This window comes from Larus michahellis, chromosome 1, assembly GCF_964199755.1.
Source record: "Larus michahellis chromosome 1, bLarMic1.1, whole genome shotgun sequence".
In the NCBI taxonomy this organism is placed as follows: Eukaryota; Metazoa; Chordata; class Aves; order Charadriiformes; family Laridae; genus Larus; species Larus michahellis.
Window position 1 is genome coordinate 203,705,808 of NC_133896.1, and position 23,772 is coordinate 203,729,579.

At 37.2% G+C, this 23,772-nt stretch overlaps 1 protein-coding gene across 2 annotated transcripts in view; it reads left to right on the top strand.

The window, feature by feature from the left end:
• RDX (radixin) overlaps window positions 1-23,772 on the top strand; it is a 51,089-nt gene that overhangs the window by 524 nt on the left and 26,793 nt on the right. For both annotated transcript variants that reach the window (XM_074569943.1, XM_074569951.1), the window contains exons 2-4: window positions 7,632-7,703; window positions 17,611-17,694; window positions 22,746-22,841. In XM_074569943.1, the coding sequence (XP_074426044.1) occupies window positions 7,692-7,703; window positions 17,611-17,694; window positions 22,746-22,841 (192 nt within the window). In that variant the 5' untranslated portion in view covers window positions 7,632-7,691. The remainder of the gene's footprint in view (window positions 1-7,631; window positions 7,704-17,610; window positions 17,695-22,745; window positions 22,842-23,772) is intronic.

Genomic DNA, 23,772 nt, shown 5'->3' on the forward strand with positions numbered 1-23,772 from the left:
CTGCTCTTGTCCGGGGGCGGAACGGCCGCCGCCGCCTGCGAGGGGGGCCCGGCCCGTCGAGCCCGACGCCGGTGAGGGGGCGGCGGGCGGGCGCTTTCTGGGGAAGCCCCGAGAGCGCGGCCTCGGCCGGCCGGGGCCGCGCAGCCCCCGCTGCATTATTCATGACCTCGGGCGTCGCGGCTCTGGAGGTTACCGTAGACATGTGGCAGTCGGGTCGGCCAGCTGACTGTGGCGATGTGGAGGAATAATAAGGAATTACTTCATAAACAAGTGCTGTGAAGCATCTGTTGCTGTCTATTGTTTTCAACAAATGCACGTTTTTAGAGTCCTCAAATACTGACCGACGTAATGGGCACAGCGGCCCTGAATGAGCCTTTGTGCATTGTTTTTTTTTTTTTGAATGGATTAACGTTTTGTACTAGTCGTGGGCTTTTGTAATTAACCTTGCCGCTTAAAATCTAGTGCAGATAAGGGGTTTTAGTTTCAACTGTGTGGAATTAATTTCTCTTTTGCCAGTTTACTTAATTCAAAGGTGAAAAACCCCAACTCTTTGGACTCCATGCCAACACAACTAATCACATCAGTTGTAAGGTGCTATTAAGCTGTCTTTTCCAGCCTATGTAGCACCCTTGTCAAGTATTTCATGTTACTCTTTCTGGTACAGGCTTTTAAAAAGATTCCATTTTTTAAACTAAGTTATGAGAGTTGCAGTTCTGAGTTTTAATTAATTCTGCCTTTGTGAGTGGTTTGTGTCGGGCCTCAGACGTGTCTCTGCATCTTACTCTGTTTTGTTTTCATCCGAGATGCTTGTCATTGTGTTCCTGTCACAGAAACGTTTTGAGGATGCATCTGCCTGCACAACACTTCACATATTCAGAAGACTGTAGAAATACCGTTGTTGCTGTCAGCTCTTATGTAGTGTATTTGCACAGTGCTGCTGGGCAATGTGCATTGTGAGGGAAGATGATATACAGTAAGATTATGGCTACTGCGATGAGGTAGTTTTGCGATCGTTAAAGATAAGAGACAAGTAGTAACTTTGTTGAATTATAAGACTGGCCTCTATTGATCTATTGATTTAGCATAAGAGGGTCTGTGAGAAAAATAAACTGCAAGTCAGTGCAATGTTCCCAGATAAGCAACTTCCCAGCGAATGGCAACTGCGAGGCAGTGGCGTGTTTCCAAGCTTTGTGCCAAAATGACACGGCCCTTCCATCAGGTTGGGAGACTAGAGAGCAAAAGTACAACAAACAGCTTTAGAAAACATGCAGCAAATGACATGGTGTGACATGTCAGGAGCTGTCCAGAGAGTGTTCCTTGCATGCTGACTGCAAGAAACGGTGTAAAAGCAATGTAGAGACAACAAAAAAGAGTTCTGGCCTGACTATTTCTGCCATTGCAGTAGAGAGCATTGCAGGGCTTGATGATAATAGAGCTGCCAGGAAAAAAAAAAGGTGGTTCACAGAAAATTAGGTAAAGCCATGAAGAGAGTGAGAATGCGGATCCATCTACAAGAAGCAAAATTAGAGGGGTAAGAAGTTTTGAGGTTGTGATATTAGAAGGCAGTTCCTGGTAAAGAAGATTGCTTTACCCACTGCCAGGGTAGGTATATGGCCTTTCTTCTTCAACAGTCTTGCTCAGCTTTTTGAGAAGGGGTGCTTCTGTTGGCAGAGGCAAAGAGGGAAGTTGTTTAAGGTATTACTTCTTTCTATTGGTTGTGTTAAATACATCAAAGCTGTCCTATCGCTTTGTGTTGCATTAGGAGTCTGTGGGAGTAGAGGAAAGGGAGGATTTTCAAGTCTGTAAATGTAAACAAAGCTTTATACAAACTTCTGAAGAAAGTCCCGATTGTTGAAAGATACTGATCCATTAAAGCAGCACTCAGTGTGTCTTGCACGCTCAGCGAGTTTACTCCAGAGCTGAAGGGGCCTAGGTAAACTCTTTCTTTTCAACATCGAAGGGCTGCATACGTGGGGTAACTTTACCAGTAGGCTAATTCTTAGCTGTGCTTCAAATTTAAAATCTTTTTCCTGTCTGCTTTAGACATTTATTAATCACTCTGTGAAATGAAATCTTCAAGTCATGTAGTACAAGGAAAAACAAGTATTACATTTGTCCAAAAAGAGTTAATAATCCTTACACTAGAATATTTTGATTTAAGAGCTCTAGCTAGTGTACATGGAGACTGATGTGAGTGGCCAGTTAGTGTTCATAAGTTTTTCCTTTATTTTATGGAACTAGTTCTAGAAGACTTAACAGTGTTATTCAGAAAACATAATGCCTAATTTTGAAATGGGATATACCCAGGATTTCAGTTACGTCATAATTCTTTGCTACTTGTATTTTTAGGTAAAGGTTTACTTCACTTTGAAACAACAGAGTACCTGCATCAGTCACACTTCTTAATTTCCATTTTCCCTTGTATCTCTGATGTACCTGAGAAGATCGGCCATCCTGTCATTGTAGGACTCTTCAAAACCTTAAAGTTATTTCAAATAATGCCGTTGTGGGTGCTTTGAAGCTAAAATTTGAAGTAAGGTTACTAAACTTAATAAATATAAACTGTATGTAAATTGTATAATACATCTATAGTATACCAGTTTATTAACTGGTAAAACTGCAAGTATTGTACGAATATTCTTTGGCTGGTCTGTGTTGCTTTTTGTTTAACTACTGTGTTGGCAACTGCCAAGTTTTCATTTGTACTTCTGAAGTTCTCAGGAACTCCAGTTTGGAAGAAACATAAATACATTTAATGCACAACAATTGTACTGGTTATATGGCAATTATTTTTCAGTGAGACAGCAAGTCTATCTCAGGTATTTTGGGGAAGGGAGGATTGGGGGAAATGGTGGTTTTAAGAAGATAAAGATACAGTAATAAAAAAAATAGTATGTAATACTCTGCCTGTGATATCTAGCACTGGTCAAATCTCAGTTATTACGTGTTAGTTATAGAATTCAGCTTTTTACTTTTATTTTTTTCATTTTTTTGTGAGATAGATCACTTGTTTTGGTTCCCCCTTGGTCTGCTTACATCGCAGACAGTTGTGTAGACAACCTTTCTGACTGTCTGAAAAAGATACATGCAGAAGTAAAGTCTGTGGCGCATGAACTTCTTTATTGGACTGCAGCAAGAGTGTCATTAGGGAGCTGCTAGTGTAAAAGCTGATTGCCCTGCAGGCATTCACAGGCTGCTTTGGAGCAGAGAGGCGTTTTTGTAGAAAGCCGAGGAGACCAGTTAGTCAGGTACAGTGGCCTGTAAGTTGCCTATTGCTGCCTCCCCAAAGAGCTAAAAGTTTTAGGTATCACAAAAAATGGAATGGCTTAGGACTTTGAAACAAGAAAAGTATATTAAAGTAAGTTCCTGTAAATAAATGAGTTGAAACTTCAGACACATCAATACAACTGTGGTCTCTCCTATCTGTATGTAAGAAAATAGATGATGAACTTCTTGCTAGAGATTAGGAGGCACACTGCTGAAGAGACTGCTTCTGAGAGAAGGTCCGAAGCTGTCAGATAGGGATCCTGCTTTTGAGGGCTGGTTCTCCGGCAGCCAGGCATCCTGCTGAAGCCTTCTGCCTCCTATCCCATCCTCACCTGACCTCAGACCCATGGCTATGTGTATGAATGTTTCCTTTGAAAACAGCTGCTGCATAAATTATTTGACAGAATTTTGGCATCAGGCATTTTATGCACCATCATTTTCTGAAGAAAGCGTTCTTTGTCATCTTTCAACAATTGCGTTATTTGTTGGCTTCTGTGGCATAACTGCAAACATGGATGATACTGATTTAAATATCCTAACTGCCTTGTAGTGCAATGAATTGAAATCACAGTTCTTAATTTCAAGAGAATTCTTGAAGTTCCGGATGATTTTTTTGTTTATTTGTTTGTTCGTGATGTGGAGCCTGCTGATATTTTGGTGATTTGGTCCAGAGTCCAGATTACTGCATATGCTGTGAAGGTCTCGAGCGCTGGAGTGTTGTAGCAGTAGGAGCTCTGCAAAGTCACAACCCTGCTAATCCTGACTTGGAAGGGGCACCTTTGGGAACTGAAATGCCAAAGTGATGAGCCTTTATGTCTAGTAGGTCACAAGTTGGTTTTAGAATGCAGGAAGCAACAGGGATATCATTCCCAATCCCAGTTGGCCGGGGTTTTTTTCCCTATATTTGCAATGCCATTTCACAGGAGTGTTAAGGTAAAAGTAAGTATAAGTAATTCATTGTTTCAAAGATAAAAACTTAGTAAACTGATATGATTGCATCCACTAAATACAAATGTATTGGAAACACATAAGTAGCAGAAGTGAACTCCCACTCCATTAATAATAGTGGCAATGCACAATATTTTGCCTGGCAGTGATTTTTAGTTTCTTTTGGCCAAATATTTTCCTTGTATTTGTTTTGTTTTGTTAATGTTAGCTGGTGCCAATAATTGGGAAAGATAGGGTGTTATTTTTCTGTTCAGTGCTTACTTGATTTCAAATTTTGCACAATTTTAAGATTCTGAAATTCTTCATTTTTATATAGTTGTAATATATTCTTGCAGTGCTTTTGTGTGAATATATTGTCTTGAAATTGCATAACGTTTTGAGTATGAAAGCGCATAGACACAGGCTGATTTTTGCATTATATATAAAATGGAGATAGTGGTCTGTGAATTTAAGTTGTAGACCCTATCAGTTGAGTTTGGTTTTGTTTTTTTTCCTTCCTTATAATACACCCCAAGGATTTTAAGATCTGAACTAGAAATAAGTTCAGCATAGTTGGCTCTAAATTTATTAAATTTATTTCCTTTTTTTTGGAAGAAGTGATAGACTCTTTTAAATTCTCTTTTTACTCTAGTAAAAGATATTACAGCAAACACTTCAACAACAAATACCTTGGCTATTACTTGTTTTGCATAGCTATTTTTTTTTCTGTTGCCTGTGTACTGTGATAATTTATGAGTCCCTGGAGATCTGTGGGGCTGACAGTGGAACTTAATTTTAATTGCGTTTTGCAGAAGAGGATTCTTACTTTTAGCTGATAGCTTTGTTTTATTGCATGTGAACAATAAATGTTAATTCTGTAAACTCATTTAGATTACATGTCTACCAATTGTGATTTGATGACATAGACTTACCCTATAAAACTTTGTAGTCATGTTTCTGATTTTAAAAATTACCTTAAGGTTTTAAAATGTGTTTTCAAATAAGTAATTTAGGGTTGGTTATAGTAGTTTAACAAAATTTTTTGGTAAAACCCAAAGCAAAAGTCTGGGACATATTTATGGAAAAATTTGCAATGATAATATGTATGAGGGTATGACAGTCATTTTAGAAAGTGATAGACATGGTCTGTCTTAGAAAGACCTCAGAAAGTAATCAGTTGTTAACACAGATCTCAGCCTTCTGCCATATGCTCTCATTTGTCTCTTGGAGACTCGACTTATTTATTAGTTACCTCACCATACCCCTTCTTTTCAATGTTAATATAACTATAAGACATAAAAATAGTTGTACTACTTTCTGTTCCTTTTAGAACTGTTGAGTTGGCAGGCTTGTAAAATGGTGGATGAGAATCTAATTTAGCTTTTGCATCGTTAATTAACTGAGTTTATCTCTAGGGCTTCAATCTGCCTTCAGTTTTGCAAGCAATGAGCCTCTGCAGTCAAAAAGGTGAACACGGGGATTACTACAGTTCGGAATCCTGCTTGCTGTTAGCAGATACTAGAGCGAAGCTTGTTTTGCTTTTTACTACTCTCTTGATTTTTTTCTGAGGAGTACATTAGGGAAACCGGGGAGAAGAGAGGGCAATCTCTTCTCTGAGCTGGAAATGTACTGTCGAATTTTATCAAAAGCCAGCACTGTAAGCTTGCAAGCACCCTCCCCTTCCCGCCCCAGGGCCCCCTCCCCCCCAAAAAAAAGCTTTTTTGGTTAAAAAAAGAGGGGGGAGGGAAGGAAATTGCGCAAAAGTGTATACGTATTTTTCCAGAATATATGGAGCAGTTCTTAGAATAGTAGTCTTACCGATACTGTCCAATACTTTAGATTACTGATACTGTCCGATACTTTAGAATATCTTCTGTAATTAAAAAAAATTATCTACTGAATGTCTTTATGCTAGGCAAATGTAGTATTATACCTTTACAGTTGTGCTACATTAATTATATCATAATGAATATAACTTAAAGACACTGTTTTAATTTTTTTCAGGCTGATTTTTTATTAAACAAAATTTGCTCCGTATCTGCATTATACCATTAGATGTCACTTTCTGTTATCTTTAGTCTGTACATTAATTTTTCTTCACCAGCCAACAACACGGATACTTCTTGAATTGCGTTTTTATCCTTTATCTCTCTTTTTCCAGTCTCTCTTTTCAAACATACCTCCACAGATTAGAAGAAGAAATAAAAATGAAATGCTCATGCACCTTAGGTTGCTGTGCAAATGTTTCTGATATTTACTGTATTTTTTTGACAGGTTTTTTGGTATTTATTGACAAGAAGCAAAGAAAAATAACCTCTTTGTAAATACATATAACAGTACTTTATATTTGGATTCCTCTTTATGAATGAGAAACCATTTATACAAAAGCTTGCTTTTGATAAATGAATTACTCTAAATATTTTGCTTTTCTCCTTGTATTTTTTTAAGCACTTATGAATATTTTACTCATCTGATACAGTCATGGAGTTACAATGCTGGTGTCATGGATTGTTCTGAGTAGTATGTCACTTTCATTTTTCTTAGTATAAATGTAATTCCAGTTAATATTTTTGAAAGCAATGCCATCTTTGGTACTCTTTGCAGGTCAGCAGCAGGACTGATTCATGGAAGTCATTACTTTAAAAGTGTGAGAGAAGGTGACTAGCTGCTTATACTTTCTGAGTTAGAATGAACTGAAAAGGAGACAGGATGCTATCTACCAATAACATTGCAAGCATATTTTTTTCAAGGCATAAAAACTTTTTTGGAACGGAACACAATAGTGAATACTTTCATTACCACGTAGACATAACTTACAGCCTTTCTGCTTAAAAAAGAAAAGGACATAGCTATTTTAAGCAGAGCAGATTTTTCTTCCTTTTTTTTTTTTTACTGTGATGGTATACTTGCATTTCTCTTCATTTGGGAAAAATAACCATATCATTTCTTCACTGAGAGAAGCAGATGCTTTTATAGCTATGAAATAGTCTTAAGGCTTTAAAATTATGTTACATTTTTTCTTTGTTTTCATGATGTTTCAAGTTTGACTAGAGTTGACAGATTAAATTGCAGCTTTGGAGTTCCTTGTACAAATTTTGTTTCCTTGTAAATAATGTTAATGGTTTTTAATATTAGAAGATGTCTGATATAAAAAGTTTTTTTTAAAAAAAATTTAGCACGTGGGGAACTGTTGTCTCTTTATTCTGACATTAGTGGATTAATATTCTACAAAAAATAGAAAGGAAGTTACCACTTAGCCAATACCAGAATATACAGGTTTCTAACTTAATTGCTTTTTATGTCATCTACTGAAAAGTTTATTTTGTACATGTAGAGCACTTGTTTACCTGCTTTGGAATTTGCACTATTTGCTGTGATGTATGTGAACTTTGTTTTGATTAATTTAAAAACAACACTTTTAATTTTGCTTTTGACAGAAGGGGACAAAGAGTTTGTAGAAGACTTAAGTGGACAAGAGACTAAAGAAAACAAGAAAAATGCCGAAACCAGTAAGTAGCTGTTTTCTTCCTCATCTAAAAGGTAACAGGGTTTTCACGTTTTAGAGTGGTGATCTTATAACACCTCTAGTTAGTTTGATGCTGCCCTTTCTTAGATTTCATAAGACCTGGTAATGTAGAATTGGAGTTGAGATAGTTTAATACCAGTATGTGAAAAAAAAATCAAGAAAGCTCAGTCCTGCAGGTTGCACGGAGCAGACTTGGGGATGGGGACAGTACTCACAAAGCGTGATGAACTTAGAGCCCATTTGGCTGGCAGGAGGAATGACTTTTCAGGAATTGTTGACTTTGAGATGGCATACAGTGGTTAATGGAGGCATAATTACAGCCTGACTCGGTATCTGTGAGAATCAGTGGAAGGATTTGCTGCAGGATTTGGTAGGGGAAGACAGACCATGTGTAAAGTGTGACGGCAACAGCACTAAGTTAGGTGGTTGTTTTACCGTGGTAAAGGGTATAACCCAAAAGGTAAGTCTTGAAGAGAGGAAATAAGCAATGTTTGTGGTCTCTTATTCATCTCACTTCAGCTGAGATAAGGGTTCATCCACTTTCTATCCAGGGGAAAAAAAAATCTCCAACTTTTGTTTCAATAATAGTTCTAGAATTCTTTGAGGAGATAATTATTCAGCAGCCTGATTGTTTTGCTATTGATGCTCGGGGTTTCATCTGCTGTGTGTTAAATGACTTTTGGTTGTCTCTTCCCCATGAATCCAGTGAGCAAAGCATTCAGAAAGGGACCCGAATTGTCAGGGGAGACTATTTCTATTCAACCCATTTGGTTTATGTAATAGCCTTCAGGCTTTCTTTGTTTACTGATGTTTCATTGAGGTAGTAGATTAGGAGCAGGGCAGATCTGTTACTAAGAATAAATATGTCTGTGTGCATGTGTGTACATATATATACACATATATGCATACTAGATGTATAAAAGTTTTGTGCTATTAATCAGAAATTACCAGGGTAAATAGTCTGTATTGCATGCCAGCGTTTGGAACCAGTACAGCTTAATGAATAATGCCAGCATGGGACTGTCCAAGGGCTAGAAGTTCTGTTCTGAGCGTTGATGGTGGTCTACTAACTAAGTGGCTATACCATGTTGTTTCTCTGATTTCTCCTCCACCGCTGCCCCGTGGACTTGGGGTGATATCTTAGCACTTTCTGAAGTTGTAAGCATTCATATCCTGCTCCCTTCTTACAGAACTGCACTGTTAAGGGCAGGGAAATGTGTTAGCAGCATACTGTTTTCTGATCTTTTTGAGTCCTGGCTATGATAATTGAGTGGTGCCTTTGATAGAGCTTCTCAATTGGAAAACTGCATTTTAAGAATAAGGCAGAAAGTCACCGTGAGCTCGTGTGGTTCCTGAGGTCCCCAAATCCATGCAGCTACAGAGCAATGAAGTCACAGAAGTGACTAGATGACTAGAAAAAAAGACAACCTGAGTGACGTTACGTGTTTTTAAATTCTGGAGTTGGAACCGTGAAATTTAGGCAGGCAGGGTTCCCTCTATTTTAAGGACCTGAGAAAATCGTAGGAAATACAGTTTTAGGGTTGTTCACAAGAAGAGCAGTATCCTTAGAACTGAGATTGCAGAGGCGTTGGAAGAGCTCACAATCCACCCCAGGAATGGAAATTAGCTATCAGATCTTAGGAAAGAAGCTGGACTTGTGCCACAGATGAGATAATTTTTTTTTTTCCCTTTTATGAGGGACTTTATATAAAGAGTTCTCATATGTTGGGATGTTCTCATGTGTCACCTGATGATGTAGGCGCATGTGAGATCTTAGAATGAAGCAAAGTGAAAGAAGCCATTAAGAAATGAAATTAAATTGATTACACTTCTTGAAAAATGTTATATGGATTTCTTCCTGTAAACTACAGTTTGCTGTAATTATAATTGGTAACCAGTGAATAAAAAAGTAGCACATGTGCCAAAGATTAAGTAATTTTACCTATAAAAATCAAACCTCAGATTTTGCTCTGGTTGCTTCTGAAAGGGTAGATCGCTTTGGAGCTTTTCCCCTTCTTTGGAGACTTGTAAGAGCCTCGTCATTGGTTACATTTAATGAATCTGACATTGTTCTTTGAAGAGCCTTGCTGTTCTGCTAGGGTTTGATAGTACTGGACTGTAGAAGGTCTCTTGCTCTGGACATTCACTGTAGCTGTTACCAGTTGTCTTTAAAGACAATCCACAATAACCAAATGTACTTCTAGTCGAGAAGCTATTTGTGCTTCAACTCTTTGTTCTTTATTTTTGATAGCCATTGCAATAAGACTGTTAGCGTTCTGTAACTGTATTATTGGAGGGCTTTTAATGTGAAAACTAATGAAATAATCATGGATGAGGACTAAGAAAACCCTGTTACATAACTGGTGAGAATTTTGACAGTGTTACTTTATAGCTCTCTTCTTTGTATTATTGTATCCTATTTAGGTATATTTTTTTTTTCCAGATTCTTCTGTAATGATCCAGTTGTTAGTTTTCAGAAAATCTGGTTGCCTTGTGAATATGTGAACCTGTGCAATACAACTATAAGTGAATTCTCTCTGCATTTTTGGAATGATTTTTTTTTTGGTTATGCATATCAAATAATTAAGCTATAGATTAGTTTAAACAAAATCAGTAAACAATAAATCAGAGAAAAAACAGTGGAATAGATTTCGGTTTCACTTTTTTGCTTTCACGTTAAGAAGTTATGTAGTACTTGAGACAAAATTAAGTAAATGAAGACCAATAAAGGGTCTTGACATAGTTGAATTTTAAAGCAGAGATCTTTCATTTTTCCCAGAAGTCTCAGTCTGAAATAAGGTTCATGCCCCTGCGAATGATCTTCTTATACATGGTGGCAAAAGGTCATTGTTCTTAACGTGTTTGGGATTTTCTCTCTTAGAGGCTACTAGATTAAATAGCTTGAGTGAAAAGGCTGTTTTGAAAGGGTAAAAGTGACTAATATGTTGTCCTGAGGTATTAAGGTAGTATGTGTCTGAAAAATATACATTAGTGAAACACTTTCTTATTTTATTACTTCAGTAGAAAAGTCTGTTCACTTATGTCTGTGTTCATAATAAAGTGGCTTTCCATTCTTTTAAGCAGTTCACTCAGCATCGTTTAAAATAAAATAGTTCTGAGACTTAATATTCTCCGTTCTGTCTAGCAGTGCAAAATTAAGTTTCATTTATCTTCTTTTGTGATCCATCTAAAAAAAACTGGTGACTTTTTTGTTTCATTAGGTCTTTGCTGCTGTAATCAAAATTGGAGGTGTTAATAGGGCTGTTTTCAGTGCGCTTAGTTCTCTGCTTACTGAACCATAGAATATTTGTTGAATCTTATTTTCAGCGCTTTCTTCTGAAAAGAACAGATACAAAATGTTTCTCAGCCGTATGCCGTTCTCCCAGATCTGCACCAAAAATAGAAACATAGAAACTAAAATTAGACATCGTTAGTTGCATAACTGTTAATCATTTCATAGGCTAAGAAGATTAGGTTTAATTGACTGAAATATTAGTTGCATTCGTAGGGTGTAAGAGGAGTTAAAACTATCAGCTCTTTTTGCTGGTATTTTGCAGTGTTTTTGTGCAAGACTGCAAGGTGTGGAAGAGAAAGCATTACGCTGGGTAAATGTCAAAGTTACTAAGATTAAAAAAATAATTCTTTTTTAGACTTCAACATTTTGCGATATTGTGTGTTCAGAAGAACTAGATATCAGATTCTAGAATAATGTGGATGTTTAAAATCTGAATTAATATTTACAAGATCAAGTTAAACTCTGTAAAGTTGTTGAATTGAAATAATGTATAAATTAACTTCTGACTAGAGTTGTTTTACAGGAAAATGTGAGATGTGTAGTGCAGTATTTGAATTATGGTTTGAATATATGATTCGTTTCTGCAGTATAAATAGGCAACTGATGTCAGTTTGGAGGACTCCTTTCTTTTACTTTGTCTATTACTAAATCTGTTTGCATTATTCTGTAGCCTTCTGTTCCTAATGCTGTTTAATTCTTACCTTTTAACCTTATCTTCTTCATTAATTTTTCTCTTGCATCTCTTTCTGTCTCTGCTTTGAGGTTGATAGGCAGAGTATGCTGTGTATATTCATACAGTGTGTAAAGCAGTGGGACCAATATACTGCTACTTCTTAACATAAATAATTTAATAAGCAAACTTGATATAGTAATCGACTGAACTAGTGTAAAGAAACTCTTGGAAGAAGCTTTTTGCAATATGCAATTTTCTTACAAATAAGAATTGCACTGGTTTCTGTGGCTTTTACATGTGACTAATTCATATTGCATTTATTAAAAAAAGCAAAACCACTGGAAACCTTTTTTCATGTAATTTTAAATATCTGTCTTAATAAATGTTGGTACCTACTTAGTGCTGGGCTTCCTGATGAAAGCTGAAGTGCCAATACCAGTATCTGCGAATGATGGCTGACGTACAGTGACAGGACATATTAGACTATTAAGCTAACAGTTATTTTTTTGTGCATGTTCCATGGAGTGTGTCTGCGTTCGAGGAGAGGTCCAAAGGTTAATGTGGTGAATGTGTAATACCCCATCAAATTGTGGAGGGCTGAAGTTAGGTACTACGAGGAAGTGTAGAATGTTTTTTTTCCCAAGTTCTTAAAGCAGTAAAAGAATACAACAAAAAATATAATTCTCATATGAAATGCACATGGATGTTTATTGTTACAGGTATGTTCATTGACTATAGTGCTTATTGGTTTGGATAAATTCTTTTATAGATAAATTCCTTTAGATTGGTTTTTGTAAATACTATTTTGTGAGCTGTGGCAAATGTCCTCATAACCCATTAGCAACATTTGTTACCAAAACATCAGTTGCTCCCTTCACAAAGAATAATCAACATATATGTATGTGTTCTTCCCTCTCCCTTGACTGTGTTTAATCATTCTGAAGCAAGTGTGGTAAAATACAGATAAACTCAGGCTGCTAGTTCTGATGCCAAGGACCTGGATGAACTCAAGAAGTGGGGCCCATGTGAACCTCGTGAAGTTCAACAAGGCCAAGTACAGGGTCTTGCACCTGGGTTGGGGGAGTCCCAAGCAGAAGTACAGGCTGGCGGATGAAGGGATAGAGCAGCCCTGCTGAGAAGGACCTGGGAGTACTGGGGGATAAAAAGCTGGACGCGAGCTGACAATGTGTGCTCACAGCCCAGAAGGCCACCTGTATCCTGGGCTGCATCAAATCAAGCATGGCCAGCAGGTCAAGGGAGGTGATTCTGCCCCTCTACTCTGTTGAGACCCCACCTGGAGTGCATCCTGCTCTGGAGCCCTCAGCACAGGAAAGACATGGACCTGTTGGAACGGGTTCAGCGGATGGCCACAAAAATGATCGGAGGGATGGAGCATCTCTCCTATGAGAAGAGGCTGAGAGAGTTGGGGTGGTTCAGCCTGGAGAAGAGAAGGCTCAAGGGAGACCTTATCTCAGCTTTCCAGTAACTAAAGGGGACCTACAGGAGAGATGGGGACAAACTTCTTAGCAGGGCCTCTTGCGACAGGACAAGGGGTAATGGCTTCAAACTAAAGGAGGGTAGATTTAGACTAGGTAGAAGGAAGACATTTTTTACAGTGAGTGTGGTGAAACACTGGAACAGGTTTCCCAGAGAGGTGGTAGATGCCCCATCCCTGGAAACATTCATGGTCATGTTGGATGGGGCTCAGGGCAACCTGATCTAGTTGAAGATGTCCCTGCCCGTTGCAGTGGGGTTGGACTAGGCGGCCTTTAAAGGTCTCTTCCAATCCAATCTATTCTATGTTTCTATAAGGTGAAGAAGATAACTGTCACAATACAAGAGTTTAAAGTGTTATTATCTGGGAAAAGTTTATTACAAATAGATTAAAAAATATTTATATGTACACAGATATTGAGACAAAGCAGTTTTGTCAGAAGTAAGGAAAAACCTATACTTTCTGTAGTAACCTTTTCCAAATGTTTGGTGATCGTTTTATGGTGAAAGGTTTCTGTCCCTGGCCAATTGTTTATATTGTTCAGTATAGGCTAATGAGCCAAGCTAAATAGTAATTTTAAAGGCTGTTGGGTAAGTTTTGGTATTCTAAACAGAGATTTGGTGCTCTGAAATAGAGCTCTGCAGTAGCGTTTTCCTAAACGTCCGAGAGGCTTTTTTTTCTGTGCTATGCTAAACTTCACTGTGTTCTTTATACTCTCTTATGGCAGCTTTGTTTATAAAACGCACTCTTAAAGCTACCCAGCTGAAAAAAGCTTCATGCTAAGCATTTTCTTTCTCTTAGAATTTTTTTTTTTTAATTAAAATTATTCATTAACCTGCGCTTTTATCTTTTCCCTTATGGCCTTTTAAATACAGCCCGTTCAAGTGTAACATTGCCTGATCTGTGGAGGAGCAGGGGAGGACCTCTCACCGCATGGACCTTGCCAGAGGAATCACAAAGTCTTTAGTTACCCAGTTACTACCCTACAATAGCATTTTTAAGTATTTACCAGACATGATCACCATGACATTTTATACTTAATATTTGCATAGAGATCTCTATGTCAGTGATAAGTGATATAAATTGTTAAATTGTTGCACCAAAAATAATGTTTGCATATAACCACTTTTTAAAGTTAAAAAAAAAAGGATGTTTGCTCATGTGTACTCCTATGAGTCGCAGAACCACCTACAGAGTTTCTTGATTGGTTTACCAGAGTAGGATCCTTAGAAGGCATCTACTCAGAGTTCAGTCAAAATTGCATGTGAATATACCAAGTGAAACTTGTTGCAGCTCTTGCTGTGAGCCTGTGCACAGCAGAACGGGACTTGGCTTGCGACTGAGCAGCTGAAGTAATTGGCTAAGTCTTGTCTAGTGCTTTGTCATAGTTTCTGAAGTTTGAAGGAAGATATGTAATCCTGGTGAGAGCAAGAGTGAAAAGCGGGCATTAAATGGGTCTTGTGGTATGAGCAGCGGTAGCCTTCCAACACTTGCTACAGGAAACCTTCATACATTTCTTTTGTCACCATTGCAAGAGCTCCTTCCTGTTTCCGTATTCATGTGGTAAAGTCGGTTCAGGGTAATCACGTTCAGATTAGTGTCTGTCTTCATAATTTGTGGTTCAGGTAATTTCCCCCTGTCACCAGTGTGACATTAGAAGTGTTGCTTCAAAGTAGCTGGATACCCAGCAGCAGATTATATGAGTGATAGCCCATTGCTGAATTTACCGTGCCTTCTTTCTCTGCCTGCGTTTTCTCGATTCCCTGCTGTATTTATAATGTGGGAATTTCCCCTGTGACTCTTCTTAATGTTGTTGGTTAGCTTTATTTTACAGAAAACACAGCTGACACCAGAGGTTTGATTTTGTTGAGAGCGTGCTGTGTGATGGAGGTTTGGATTAGATAAGTAAACCTTCTGGGCTTGGTCTTAGGTTTTCCCAAAAAGTAACCTCCTTATTTTCCATGCCCAGAAATAACTGAAGCTGTGAAACAGTGTTAGAAGGTTGTAAAAGCTCAGTATTTGTACACCAAAAATCAAAGTCAGTCCAAATGTCTTTAGAAGGAAGACGATCAAGTGTAGTGTTGCCTTTATGAGTCTCTTCTTAAATTACTCATATCATGAAAGGTAACATTTTAATATTGCTATTATATAATTTGCAACTTTCTTAGTAGAACTGAAAGTGTAAATATTAATTAGCAGTTGGGTGATCTGTGAATCAGAAATTCAAAGAAAAAGAAAATTGCTGAAGACTTAAGCAGTTACTGTAATGCACGTAAGTGAGCAGGTGTAAACTCCTGACGTGTATTTGTATCTATGGCAGATGGGGCAGTTGTGTACTCTGGTAGCACTTGACTTTTATTTGAGGCACTAACATCCAGAAGCGAACAGAATCTGTGTTGAGTTTGCCTCTGTATTACATCTCTTATTTTACTGTTTGAGTATTTTAGTTCTTGTGAGGGATATAGACTTTCAGGTAGTAGTTCTTGCATTTGTAGGAGATGACGTTTGTTATAAGGATATTCATGTAAGAAGGTTCTGCCACAACTCTGAAGAAGTCTGCTGCAATTAGTTGAACTTGCTGTGCTTTGTAGATCTTCTGTGACGCTTCTTGTTTTGGCAATGGTGCTGTTACATAACAGAGTGCTTTGGCATTTAATAAACTTACATTTTAGCCTTATCCTTTGTAACTTGCTTCCTTGTAGCTGTCCTAAAGTAGACTTCATTTTTAAAATTGAAAAACTGCTTAAAAAAAATTAATTTCTTGTAATTAAGGGGCAACCCTTCTGTGCTTAAATCAGTGCAACTGGCAGTGACTTAGACCTACTATTTAAAATGGGTTGTTCTGTTAGAGAATAAGCAATTTTTTTTCCCCTCTCAAAATGGGCAGAGTGAGAGAATCTACAGAAAACACTTCCCTTTTTCTGACATACACCCTCTAATTTTTTATTTTTTTTTTATTTTTTTTGCAATATAAGTTTACTATCTCTTACTCCAAAGCCTTCAACTCTTGTTCTTTATCAGTGTTTGCACACAACAAAAGTTTGCTAACCCCCTGCTATCTTCCTTGTTTGCAGGTCTATAACCCAGAGGTCCTCAGACTCCTGCTACTCTTGTCTTGTGTGTCGAAGCTCATGCCTAAAGTTGTTTACCTTGTTTACCTTGACACTAAAGAAAGGCGTGAACAGGCTTAATCTGTTGCACAAACTTCTGTCCAGTTTTCTTTTTCACACCTTAGATCTCCCTTCTGTGCTCTGCCTTGTGGAGAGTTTTCCAGACTCTCGCTTCTCAAAGTATTCCACCTGGTGGCAAAATTAGGGAAATAGTTAATGGAGGTGGCTTACACAGGCAGAGATCAAGTAGTGCAAGAACCTGTAATACAAGCCCTAATTTATTCATGTTTTATACTTTATAGTAGAGAGAGAAATTAGAATATATCTGTGGGCCTTAAATAAATTTCATGTTTCTGGTTTTTGCATTTATAACAAAGTAGATTTGACCTTTAACACTTTGTTTTCCTATTCAGTAAAGGTAAATAAAATGTGATACTGTGGCAATAGGAATGGAGAACTATTCTAACAGTGCGAAGACAGTCCTGTGCATTTAGTACCGTGTTCTGTTTCATGAAAATTCTTACTTCTGTGTGTACCAGTTGAAGAGAAATTGGAACAGGCTGTTATACTTCCATGTAAGAGAGGCATCCAGATATCTCCTGGAATATTTGACTGCTTGTTTTAGAATAAATGAAAACAGTGACTGTCAGGAGTCAGCTAGAAAATGGTCCTCTATTTCAGGAGAAGGAAGAAGTTCATTGCAGAGCAGTGTTTTTCAGTCTGGTAGTAAGGGAATTGAATAGGATCAATATTAAGGGGAGCTAACTTCTATAGTTCCTCCTTACGTTGATGAAAAATCTGCTATTAGTCTGTCTTGAGGTATACAAGCCCTAGTCCTATACTTTAAGACCATTGAACCTCTCAATTCTAGAAATGGCAGGGCAGGAGGCTGCATATCTTTTTATATTGCTGAGTATAAATACCTTAAAATGATACATATATGACTAGAACTTCTTCTTTTGTACGCATTTGGGAAACACACTGAAAGTGCCCAGTAGCTGAATGTCCCAGTGTTCTTGGAGTGTTCAGTAGTTGTGTCAGCTATCTCATTAAATTGGTTTTGAACTTTGTCCCCTGGTTTGACCATCAAACCTAGTGTTAATTATTGTCCTGAATATGTTTTTATAATAAAGAAAAGATGAGACTTTTTGCAGATTCAAATTTCCCATTTTTATATCTACGGTATTCTATGTGTACACAAGACCATTCAAGTTGTTGAATTTACTTGGCCATATATTGTTTCTTACAGGCTAATCACAGCATATAGAAGCATTACGCTGTTACAAGATGATTTAAATATTACTTTATTTTCTGTAGATCAATGTCAGAGTAACCACAATGGATGCAGAGTTGGAATTTGCCATCCAGCCCAATACAACAGGCAAGCAACTCTTTGATCAGGTAACTTAAATGTGTCTCTCTGTATATATGTGTACAAACACATAAAACTATTGTGGGCATTAAGGCATAGTTTGAGAAAGCGGAAGCGTTGTCATGTGTAGATTATGTTTTTTCTTACATTATCTAAGCTATGCGCTCAGTTATTTAAACTTCCTCGTTTCTTCTTATGGAAAGTATTAGATTCAAAGAATAATTCTGTGTAAATGGGTTAACAGTGAAGCTTCAGTTGAATCATATACAGAACTGCTTTGAAATCAGTGGTATTTTTTATGTCTAATCATCATAGTTGCAACTGCAATATAATTGTTAGAATTACACGTATGAGAAATTGATATAGACTTCACTATTTAATAATTAATGTAACAATAAAAGTTCATTAAGGAAAGCTAACATCTTTTAATTTTTTTTCCAAGAATGGAAGCTGTAGATTTTTTTTTTTTTTTTTTTTTACTTCCTGAATGTTAGAAAAGTAATCTTGTCCTATGATGCAGTTTAAAAAAAAAAAAAAATGGAAAAGTGAAAATTATGGCTTTAATGTGCTTATGGATTTGCAGAACTCTCAGAACTACACATTCTCACTTGGTAGTGTCTCTGTCGTACACCAGTCAAACGGGCTAAATGAATGATTTCTTAAAAAGGGTTGTTCTCGCATTCGTTTCATGCGATGTTAGCCATCAGAATCTTGAAACAATTCTTTGATCTAGGTTGTGGAGCGTTCTAGAAAATGTTGAAAATAGAAGCTAGCCAATGTGTCATTTTGGTTTTTCCACAAGAAACCAATAAATACATTGCATTATCTAGATCCAAGATGTATGAATTTAGTTAAAAATGCAAAAATATTTGAAATTATTTTTCAAGAACAGTTTAACCGTATCAACAATTGTGTCTAGTAGAACTGTTGTTTCTGTCCACTCCACTTTAGATACTTAAGGCATGTAATGATGGGTATTAAGAGAATGTAACACATTGAAAGAGTTCTTTAAGACTTTTGATTAAAATTAAATTAATTTTTAATTAAAATTAATTAAACTTTTAATTGACCTTGAAGAGTTGATTAAATGTCTTCGTATATAAGTTGAAAGGAGGAGAATGTTTATTGCTTTGTAACACTGAGCTTTTTCTTTTAGATGTATGAAATTTCGTTTGCAATTTTTGTTTGAAATGACTGTCTGACTCTTAAGCTCCTACCCCTTGCCCCTTTCTCTAACATGAGTAGCAGTATATCTTCAGCCTCTACATCAGAATAGACTTCATGACTCTTACAAAGACTTCTTGAAGAAAGGGGCTGTCCTGCTTTTTGTCTAACCAACACCACCATCGAATAGAAAGTATGGTATTCTCTGTGGCACAGAAGCCTCAAGCTGTTAACTTGTCTTTTGCCAGCCTTTGCTATCTTCTGCCATGCAGCGTTGGGTGGGGTGACCATCTACTGTGTAACATCTTGCGCCCAGGTAATCAGGTTCATGCAAATTGGGGCATTCACAAGCCTGGAACAAAGATACAGCTCTCAATTCTTTTTCATGCTCTCTTCAACTTTGTTCCTTGATTCACTGTCTGGCATTTGACATCTCACCGGCTCTTACAATCGACTACTGGAAATTTAAATTGAAAAATTGTTTGGTCAAGCAAAATCAACCAGCATAGTTGTGTGTGAGGAGAGAAGCATTTTCAGCCTGATCTTAAATTCATATGTGAATTCCACAGAGTAACATCAAGAGCTAACTGTATTGCAAAACCAGCATGAAATTTTCAGACAAAGTTATGCTGTCTCTCTATAGAAAGAGAGTTGAATACAACTGTTATTGAGAGGATTAGCCTTCAAGGTTTACACAGAAATTATGGTGGACTTGACAGCAGACTTGTTGGTTATTGCTTGCAGAAAATAACCTCTCCATGAATTTAGCTGTTGTCTAGTGCTCCTCTGTGGTTTTGATGAACAACTTGCCCTTTTTTTTCAGTCAGTGGTTCTTTTAAGCTTTTAATTGGTGTTTTCTAGAGTTGTTGATTTGCTTCCCATTCCATGTGTGTGTTTTCATTATCTTCATCTAGCAGACAAAAATTCAGCATTTGATGTCTCTGGCTTTCTCTTTTCTATTCCATTGTGAAACTCAGTAAAGATCTTATTTATTGCAAAACTCTTTTTTTTTTTTTTTTTTTTTTTTTTTTTTTTTTTTTTCATTTCAGAAGTTGTCTTAACAGACTTATCATCAGTCCTTCTGTCTATCCTGTCAGTTGTCAGAATAGGCAAGAGGGCATCTGTCCTCCTTTAGTCAACCAATGTAGCATCCCTGAGTCTGCTAGGACAGGAGGAACCTGTGGCGCCTCTGTTGCCACATGCTAGCGGTAATGGTGGGGGTTGTTTTGTTTTCTTGTTTTCAGTAAGTTGTTAGTATTGAGCATCAGTACCTCCGATTCACTGTAGTTGCCATTCAGAAAGAATGGGAGGGTTGTCGCCTTTATTTCAAGCTACACCTCACTGTCCTTTCCAGATACCTCAGAAGCCTCCCTTACAATCTTTTTGGAAGCTGACTCAATGGAATTCTTGCTAGGTTGTCTTTATGTGTATGTCTTGATTTGCCAAAACACGTCTATTGCTGTGGTTGCTTTTATTCTCCCAGAAGTTTTTATTGCCTATTAATAGTCAAGTTGTAGGATGTGATGGTGGATAAAGTTGTTTTACAGGTGTGATTAAGACTTGCCTAAAGCTATTTCATGCATGTTTTGAGCCAGAATCAAACTCCTAGGTTTCCCATTGTCTACTTTTTTTCTCATATTACATGACTGCAGTGCCTAAGTGCTTATATTATCTTGGAACAAAGTTTCAGAAATTTTTTTTTTCTATTTGCTTTGAGCTGAGAGGCAGTGATAGATGGTGCTTTTTCCTTATTTGTGGAGTCTGAAGTAAAACAGGCTAACGTGTAAGCTGGTTTTGGTGTTGATTTGCAAGCATGTGTAACTCTGCAACGCAGTAGACAAGTTGTCTGTATTTAAATAACGTGCAACGTGCCCATCAGTTGAAGGGCCGTAGTTAGCAGGTGAGAGCAAAATGTTTTGACGTGAGCATAAGCACTTGTCTCTTTATGCCTTACGGGCAGAGCTGTTGAGCATCTGCCGTTCTTACTGACTTACGCAGCTCAGAGAGAGCTGATCAGGTACAAAGGCTCCACTTTGACAGCTGCAAAGAGCAGAGCATTCTCAGAGTCATCTGATAAAGCACTAAGTAGTTTGATCAGCATCATATAGGAGATCTGTGCCAGAAGAAGCAGCAGGTCTTTTAATTTAATGTTACACAGGACCATGTTAGTAACATAAACTGGTTCTTAACATTTCTTATGTTCTAAAGTAAATGATGTAGGAATTCTAGAGAAAATAACTGCTCACTAAAGGAATCAGGTTGGATTCATGAACATTGTCCGTTCTGTGCTTTGGAGCTTGAAGGTGAAAGGGTAGAGGAGGAAAAAAGGTGCACTTGAGTGATTGTTAAGTAATAATATGCAAGGCATCAGAAGTTGGTTTGCACAGCTATCTTGTAACGTTTTCTAATTGTCAAAATTTTAATTTTGCAACCCGATAGTACTACTTTAAAATGGAGGAGGATCTATGTGTAAAATTCTATTTACTTCACATGCATCTGAATGCTTCCATATAACAGCCTTCAGTAAACCATCTTGCCAGCATGGTCCAACCTGAGAACATACGTAAGTACTGTCATACTGAGTCTTTTGGAACCAGAGTTTACAGTTATTTAATAATCTTTGCTGGGCCTTTCTGATTAATTGCTTATTGAATCCACATGTACTTTTACTATGCAAAAGACTTGTAAGATAGTTGCAGTTTCATTATACTCTGTGTAGCAAAAGTGCTGCTTCTTGTTTGCTTTGAACCTGCTATCTGATGATTTCTGTTGATTCTCTTAATTCTTACATTATGAGAAGTAATGAATAATCATTCCCTGTTTTCCTTCTACATGCCCTGCAAGTTTTTAGACCAATATCATATTTCTCCTTTCCTCGTTTCTGTCAGTAGCTTTAGTTCTTAGCTATGCAGAAAATTTTTCATGTCAATGATCATTCTTCTCAGTGTTTCTGAAACACTTCCAGTGCTGCAGCATCCTTTAAGTTGATGTGACCAGTCCGTATGTAGTATTAGAGATTTGGGAATACCATAGGCGTGTATAGTAATATAATGGCTTTGTTGCTTTTTCCCTTTACAATGAGAACCTTATTCGCGTAATAAAGTTGCTGTCTTTTATGCACAGTATTTTGTTTTTATTAAATACATTCTTTTATTGAGGTTTGTCTTCCTTTTTACTGTTCATTGACAGATCTTTATGTAAGATTTTCTACAGCAGGCTTCGTCACATCAGTTTCATCGTTTTTTACAGATCACATATGAAGTCCTGGGGGACTTCCCTAGTGGTTACAAAAATCTGTTGTGAAAACAGTTCACTTGGTTTTTTTGCTTTCTTTTTAACTAGTATATCCATAAAAAGACCTTCCCTCTATTCAAGGACAATTTTGTTTCTTTAGTAGCCTTTGGTGATAGACCTGATCAGAAATCTTACAGGAAATCCATGTATGGCTTATCAGCTAGATCGTCCTTATCCCTTTTATCATTAACTCTTAGAAGATCTTAAAAATATTTGAAAGAGGTGATTCATCCTCATTACCTCATACTTGTCCATAAGGATTATTCTTTATTATAGTTTCACCAGTTGTCTTCTGTTGAAATAACCTTACTTGTCTGTAGGTCTGCAGATTACTTCCCAGATGTGCTTTGAAATATCAGGGTCCTTGTACTACTCAGGTGCTGAGTTTGATGTATGCAGTAATCTGCACACTCCAATTAGTAGTTTGACAACACGGTGTTTGAATTTATTTAGAACTCTGAGCTGAATGCTGTTCTGAACCTGATGTTTTGCTACTACTTTAATTTGTTTTGTTCTTTTAAAACTTGATTACACTTCAGTTTGAGATGGTTTCTGTAGCTTCGTTACCATAAAAAAATCCTGCTGTAGTGATTACTGATGATTATGGATCATTTATCTTTAGGTAGTGAAAACTGTTGGTCTTCGTGAAGTCTGGTTTTTTGGGCTACAGTATGTGGACAGCAAAGGCTACTCAACTTGGCTGAAGCTAAATAAAAAGGTAAGAATTCCCTAATATTAGGGAAGTGTACAGTTTGAAGTATACTTTTCTAAGGGTTGCTGCTTTACTGTTGTAGGTGATACACAGCTGGCTTCAAATTTAGTTGAAAAATTGCTTTTCATTTGCTTTAAATGGCAAAATACCCTGTTAAGTTTGGTTAGTTATAAAAGAATATGCAAAGCTGCATCAACATTTAATTTGAGAAGGAGATGCCACTTCCTGTATTTCCAGTACCATGGTGATGCATGTGTTAGGAAAACTTAAATTCATATGATTTTCCTGTTTTCATGTAGCAAAATACAATAACATAAATGTTTTACAGTTAGGGGGGTGGGTGTGTGAGAGAGGTATTTGAGCTTCAGGAATTTGCATGTCTACAGCTATAGATCTTTAAACAAGGCAGCAATAATAAGTCTCCTAAACTTCTGTTTAGGTGTCTAATAGGTAGACTGTAGGATAATTTTTGTTTCCTTTTTCCCCAACAGCACTGAGCACCTTGTATCTCCCAGCTATTGGGAAGCAGGTCATTTTACTTTAAATTCTATTATGAATTTGAGTGGTAACTTTTTGTTTTGACTGTCAGGTTATTAATGGCAATGTTTAGAATAAAGAGATTTTTTTCTTTTTTGAGTTGAACTTAATAAAGAATACCTTTTTTTATCTTCAGTGTTAGGAGGTAAATTGGAAAGTTTTTAGGAGCAAGTCCCACTGTCTGCATTTATATAATCTTTACTTCTCTTTTATGGTAAATCCAGCATGTTAAACCTGCTAACCACCAAAGCTGTCTTCTAGAATTTGATAGGTGTCTTGTTTCATATGCAATAAATGTTGTCGTGCTACAAATATTTTTGTTAGCCCTAATGAGTTGCCTCCAGTGGTTGGAGAGTACAGGATTTGGCGTATCATTTGTGAAAAATGCAGAAGACGTGGC